Source organism: Arachis hypogaea, chromosome 3 (assembly GCF_003086295.3).
Source record: "Arachis hypogaea cultivar Tifrunner chromosome 3, arahy.Tifrunner.gnm2.J5K5, whole genome shotgun sequence".
Classification (NCBI taxonomy): domain Eukaryota; kingdom Viridiplantae; phylum Streptophyta; class Magnoliopsida; order Fabales; family Fabaceae; genus Arachis; species Arachis hypogaea.
In genome coordinates this window covers 6359081-6366102 of record NC_092038.1, presented here as the reverse complement: position 1 = coordinate 6366102, position 7022 = coordinate 6359081, and the positions used below count along the sequence as shown (strand labels likewise).

The 7022-nt window shown below is 35.6% G+C and overlaps 1 protein-coding gene across 1 annotated transcript; it reads left to right on the top strand.

Annotated features, from left to right (window-relative positions):
* The first annotated feature begins 1367 nt into the window (after positions 1 to 1367).
* LOC112789129 (bZIP transcription factor 29) lies at positions 1368 to 5583 on the top strand. Its single transcript, XM_025830890.2, has 5 exons — positions 1368 to 1842; positions 1927 to 3251; positions 3556 to 3688; positions 3788 to 3872; positions 4993 to 5583. The coding sequence occupies exons 2-5, from the start codon at positions 1960 to 1962 to the stop codon at positions 5217 to 5219; spliced, it is 1737 nt and encodes a 578-aa protein (XP_025686675.1). The 5' UTR covers positions 1368 to 1842; positions 1927 to 1959; the 3' UTR covers positions 5220 to 5583.
* Positions 5584 to 7022: the final 1439 nt, after the last annotated feature.

Sequence of the window (7022 nt, the reverse complement as noted above, 5' to 3'; positions counted from 1 at the left end):
TTCTTGACCATTTGAGGACGGGTCGGCTACCACACCCACACCTCTCTGGAAGTTGTTCGTGACTACTTCTGGAGCTTCTCCTCTCACAGCTTCTCTTGGAGCGTCCGTTATTAAAATAAATAATTTGACTTCTAATTTTACCAGAATACACATTTTACAAAACAGATATCAAAATATATTACGTTTGAAGCTAAACTGCATATAATCCGCGATAAGGTGTCGCGGTTTGTGTGTGAATTACAAACGTGCATAGACCACTATACATCTAGAGCGGTTTATGTTGATATACGAAATAGCTAGAAACTGCGGCAGGGGTCTCGCGGTTTCTGTGTATATATGTATTTTTTGCTCTAGTTTGCTCCTAGTTAAACACATCTCATCGTGGAAAGAGAGAATGGTTGTTAAGAACAGGTTTAGATTTCGTTTTTTATTTTTATTTTTTAAAATAATTTTTATTTTCAATTTTTTACATTTAATTTTTTTAAAGATATCGTATTTCTAAATGTTGAAAATAATAAAAATATGTTTAGCTGGTCTATAATAAAAAGATTTTCAATTTGTTAATTTTTTTTATTTAGTACTGAGTACATACTACCTGAATTAAAAGAGTTATGATGAATAATAGATTAACTTACTAGTCTTATTTTTTAATAGTTGATCTATATAAATGCAATTAATTATTTTAAGATTGAAATTTATTTCATATTTGATATTATATAAAAATAAATTGTTCTTAAACTTGAAGGAAGAATCAGGAGCATTATTGAGATTTCTTTGATCAAATGGCAGAAAATTTAGCCAATAAAATAAACCAATAGTTAGAGAAGGCATATTCTGAAAAAAATTAAAACAAAAATAAATAAATATACACAATATCCCAGGACAAAAAAAATTGATCTTTTGATAAAATTAAAATAAAAATAATCAAAAAGGTTGGTGAAAAATCAACAAAAAAATATATACATAAAAAAAGAGAAAGCTGAATAATGGCAGAATAAACAATGCAGTGAAACTAATGCCATGAATACAGTGATGCAAAATAAAAAAATATAAATACAAAAAATGTAGCAGTTTATGTACGTTTATAATTTACACACAAACTGTCACATTCTTATGACAAATTATGTACAGTTTGACTTCAAAAATAATTCTCAAAACTCCTATAATTTATATAATTTATAAAAAAATATATTTTAATATCCGTTTTAAAAAATATATATTCTAATAAAATTGAAAGCCAAATTATTTATTTGAATAAATTGTCCATTAGCTTAAAAGGTCTTATTGCTATTTGAAAAAATAGACCTGAGCTAAGTTGGTAGTTCACCCTTAATATTTGAGGCAGAGGTGTAAAAAACGGTGGCTGCGGAAACATAAGGAGTGGGAGATAAAATAAAAACAAAGCAAAACACGGGAAGGGGGAGATTAAACAAGAGTAAGACAAATGAGGTCGGAATGAAATTGAAATGAGGCCGGAATGAAACTCAAATGGCGAGGAAATGCAAATTAGGGCGAAATGCAAATTCTTATTAAATTCACGCGTAGTAGTCATGAAATCCGTGTAGTAGTCATCGTCGTCGTTGTAGAAAGAGAAATTAATAATAATAGAGAGAGAAAAGAAAAAAAAGGGATAGAGAGAGAAAGAAAACACAGAGCGTGTGTCTGTGTGTGTGTGTGAGCATTCTCTTTTCTTTTTATAATTAATTTGGTCTGAGAGAGTGAATCTTGGAGAGATAAGCGCCTGCTCCTTCGGCATTTCCGCCAGAGACAAAGTTAACACCCCTTCTTCTATTAATCAATGCTTCTTCTTCTTCTTCGTCTCTCTCACCCGTTCTCAACAACGTAAAATGCTCACCCTCTCACTCATGTTCCTGTCTTTTCTTTTTTACTTCCAGAAACTCTGATTAACGGGTTTTGCGGTTTCAGATTACGCGGACTTGATTTTTCCCTTTGTCGAAAATGGGTGACAATGAAGACTCCAACAACAATAATGACATGATGCAAAGGCTTCAATCCTCATTCGGAACGACGTCGTCTTCGTCGTCTTCGTTTCTCAAACAGACTCTTACCATGGAGCAGCTCACAATACCCCAATTCCAACAAATGCGTGCTAATAACAATAATCAGCAACAACATTTCTACGGTGGAGATGGAATGAAGCGTGCGGGTATACCACCGTCTCACCCGCACCAGATCCCGCCCATTTCCCCATACTCTCAGATCCCGCGCTCCACACTCACTCACCACCAAATGGGTTCACCTACACCCACCCACACCCGATCCCTATCCCAACCATCGTTCTTCTCACTCGACTCTCTCCCACCGCTAAGCCCCTCTCCCTTCCGCGGCGCTGACTCCTCAACTTCAATCTCCGACCAAGCCTCCGCTGACGTCTCCATGGAAGATCGTGACGTCAGCAGCCACCAACAGCAACAGCAACAACACTCTCTCCTCCCTCCGTCTTCGCCTTTCTCATCTGCCCGGGGCACCGGCAACCCGCTGCCCCCTCCTCGGAAAACGCACCGTCGCTCCAACAGCGATATACCGTTTGGATTCTCCACCATTTTGCAGTCGTCGCCGCCGCTGATTCCGTTGAAGAAGCCTGCGCAGCTTGTTAAGAAGGAATCTGGTTCCTGGAGTAGCGCTGATCCCAATGCGGAGGGATCAGGGGAGAAGAAGCTCTCCCCTGAAGGTGAAGTAGTTGATGATCTTTTCTCTGCTTACATGAACTTGGATAGCATCAATGACGCGTTTAACAATAATTCATCTGATGAGAAGAACGGTAACGAGATTATTATTAATAATAACAATAGTAATCGTGATGATTTGGATAGTAGAGCTAGTGGAACCAAGACTAGTAACAACAATGGTGGTGGTGATAGTAGTGATAATGAAGCTGAGAGTAGCGGCAACTCAATGATGAGTCAGAGTTGTGGGGAGAAGAGGGATGGTGTTAAGAAGAGGAGTGCTGCTGGTGAGGTTGTTGGCGGCGTCGCTCCCACGAGCCGCCACTATAGGAGTGTGTCTATGGATAGTTTCATTGGCAAGTTGAATTTCAATGATGAGTCGCCAAGGTTGCCGCCATCGCCTGGGTCTGCTCGGCCGCCTTCCTCGAATGGAATTGATGGGAACACTGGTGCTTTCAGCTTGGAGTTTGGGAATGGTGAGTTTAGTGGCCCTGAGTTGAAGAAGATCATGGCCAATGAGAAGCTTGCTGAGATTGCTATGATGGATCCTAAGCGTGCAAAGAGGTGTTGTATACCATTTGATATCCCAGTTGTGTTTGTTTTCAGCATTAGACTAGTTCAAAGTTCAACTGTCTTTTTGAAGATACAATTATAAACTGATTTCAACTCATTTGAACATGTTTGACCTACTCTCGAATTTGTTACATTCCAACATCCATGGTTTGTGAATTGAGCATTAATTGCGCCAAACTATAGTTTCCTAAGTATAGATTAAAACTATACATATAGCGTGTGTTTTTAGTATTACACTTCTAGTAAGTTCTAATGCTTCAATGATTGACTCTATTTGGGACTGGATTCAAATCAGGATTCTGGCCAATCGGCAGTCAGCTGCACGATCCAAAGAAAGGAAGATGCGGTACATTTCTGAGCTGGAACATAAGGTCCAGACCCTACAAACTGAGGCCACCACACTCTCTGCACAGCTTACTCTGTTGCAGGTGGGAGCATATTAATGTTTTCTATTGTCTGTTTTTGTTTAGTGCCGCGATCATGGTAATTGTTTTCTCACGCCGCTCCTTTCCTTTGCGTGAACACAGAGGGATTCTGTTGGACTCACTAACCAAAATAGTGAGCTCAAATTTCGCCTTCAATCCATGGAACAACAGGCAAAACTCCGAGATGGTATTTTTCTTCTTTACCTTAGGCAGTCTTTTGAATTTCTGTCAACTTTTGTTTTCTTTACTTTTTTGGTAAATGATCGAAACATGTACCCTTTCTTGTTTCTTCACATATGGCCTTGTGCAGATGAGCAGTTGCTTAGATTATATTGTTTGTTAATATACATTTTCAATACTTCCTATGATGAGTTTATTTCAGGTAACTGAATATAGGCTACAAAAGTTGGTTGTGCAGTTTGGTCGTCGGCCCATAGAATAAAAACATGTATTTAAGGTTGAAAAAAGGAAATATCTTAGCTCACTTCTACAGTACTTAAGTGTGGATAAGCTCTGTAGTAGAATTTTCATGTCATGATAAAGTTATTAGAAGCGTGGAAAATGAAACGCAAATAGCATGTCAAAAAATTGTTGATAGAGCTCCTATATGGTGTTTGTTTTTTAGCTCCTATAGTTGAATTCCTAGATCTATAGTGTGGCTAGAGTCTTTTGTAAGAATTTCAGTTTTATGGTGGCTTGTGTGCAAGGCGTTGGTTACTGTTGCCAGGGCCTAATTGGATGGTAATTTCCATTAGAACTTCCTAGTAGCAGAGGAGATTGATGATTGAAGAGTAGCAGATATGCATGCTGACATTGACAGTAAACCCAAAATACCAAATATTGATAGAATTAATAACACCTATACCATTTGGAACAACCGTTATCCTTCTGTGCCAACTAAATCCAAAATGCTTAATCCAAAGGACTTATGTACTGAAGTTTTTCTTGTGTAACATACGTGATTGAAGACCTCTCAAATAATGGCACATGCATGCTTGAGTAATAAGAAACATCTACTTGTGATGTGTCTATCTGCATTTGCTAAATTTGACTATGCATGAGGGTTCCTTTGAATAGAGCGATTGAGTTATCTCTCATGTTGCAATTTTTCAATTATGAATTATGATTATGACGGCTTGACCTTCATTATTTGAGGTTTTGTTAAGAGTCATAATTGCTTGTCTGCTACATTTTATCCAATTAGTGGTAGTTGTCATTTGTAGCAGCACTATTGGAGACTAAAATTAATTCACTGATTGCTTTATTTATGCTTATTACTCGTGTGCTCTGTGTATCTCTACCAACAGCTCTAAACGAGGCTCTCACTGCCGAGGTTCAACGACTAAAGCTCGCTACGGCCGAGCTGAACGGGGAGTCGCACTCATCCGGTTGCTTGATTCCGCAACATTCTGTCAACCCTCTGATGTTTCAGCAGCAGCAGCAAGCTTCTACTGCATCTCAACAAAACATTCATCTTCAACAACAACAGCGGCAGAATGGTAATACCAACTCACAAACCGATCTAAAACAATAATAACCTTCCGAAGGATGATGCTGTTACATTGCACTTGGTTCCGAATCTCCAGAAAAGTTTTTCTTAGTTGCAACTTGCAAATTGCAATCGTCTTAAGTTTTATTCCCATTGTCTGTCCAACTCGGACAGTAGTTTTTAGTTCATATATATACAGGTCCTAATTCCTGTTTTATATTTAAATTATACCTTATATTTAATATTTAATTTCAGTATATATATAATATAATATAATATTGAATTGTAGCATTATTTGGTCATGATTTGTTTTGATGATGAAGTCTAGGGGGGAAAAAATACTGTTCAAACTTCCTTTTGTAAATAATGACCATTCTATCATGGTTCCGTGCATTGATTCTTTGCCCAATTGCTTGTGTCTAGGGTGTTTTGGTTGACCAAATGCAAGTGTTCATTACTTTATTTTCTATTCTTATATAGATTGATAGGTGGTGGATTCCGCTTTATCTAAGCTAAAGTTAACTTTTTACATTCTAAAAAGGGGATGATATTTCAAATGGTGGAAATCATTATACTTCTAATTACTCTTTTTTTAGTCTTTCCGAAAAGTTGTTTTATATCCTAGAGATAATATTTAAATAATTGTCAATTATAGTTTGATTTTGATGACAATTAATCTCCGTGAATTTTTATACTAGATTGATCACCTTTACTTGTGATTGCATCTTCCAAAATTCTCCATTTGTGTCTACTTTTTTAACACTAGTTACTTAAGAGCAAAGAAAATAAATTTTCATAAGCCCCTATTCGTTGCCGTTAATCAGGGACATATATATCTATTTTAATTTTCAAGGCCATCCTTTCTAACCCATGTCTGACCTAATTGTTTATTAGGTTTGTGCCTAACAGAATCAATCATCAACCATGGAAGTCTAAGAGAATGTTCAATCAAAATCAAATAATTTAAGCGTGAGAACCTTAGCCAACATCCTATACTAGATCTAGGATAAGTCATCTTCGTTGGTCCCAATAGTCTGATCAAATAGGTATTGACGTGCTCTTTAATTATTAGTTATGTTTATTAATAAGGGATATAATTATATGTGCAGTGATTAATAAGATTTACCTTCAAAATTAAAACTTTAATCATTTATGTCGTTTTCTAGATTTAATAAAAAAAAAAACTTTCAATATTACTTTATGTTTGTCATTAGCAATTTAGCATTTCTAAGGAGGTACCTATAAAGACATCTTGGAGTGAATACCCAAAAAAAAAATCTTGAAGTGACTTTATGTTTGTCCCAAAAAAAAAAGGTTAATGCACAATTTAGTTTATAATTGTGCTAAATATATTTATTGAAAAAACTAGCCACTTCACAAACACTACTAGACACTATCATCTATGTTCAGCTATTTTTCTATTATTTTTAAGATGAAATATTTTTAAAAAGTTATGTTCTAGTAAAATTGCACACTACATCATGTCAACTGGCGTATTATAAAAAAATGTGTGTTACATTTTTTTTAAAGACATACTTTTACTACTATTATTATTATTAATTTATTATATATAATGCTTGATAAATTAAAACATAATTAATTATTTTAATGAGAGAAATGTGGGTAGTTTTGCAAGGGGTTTTTTTCGAATTTTTTTGAAATAAATTAAAAAATATATTTATTTTTAGAAACATGTTATTTGAACTTTAATTTTTTAGGTACGTTTTTTGTTTTTTAATTTTAGTTAAGTTTGTCACACCCCGACGAACTTCACTTAGATTCTCCCTAAAATTCAGTTCGGAATAAAAACTCAAACACATGTACACATGAATAAGTCATATTTAACCA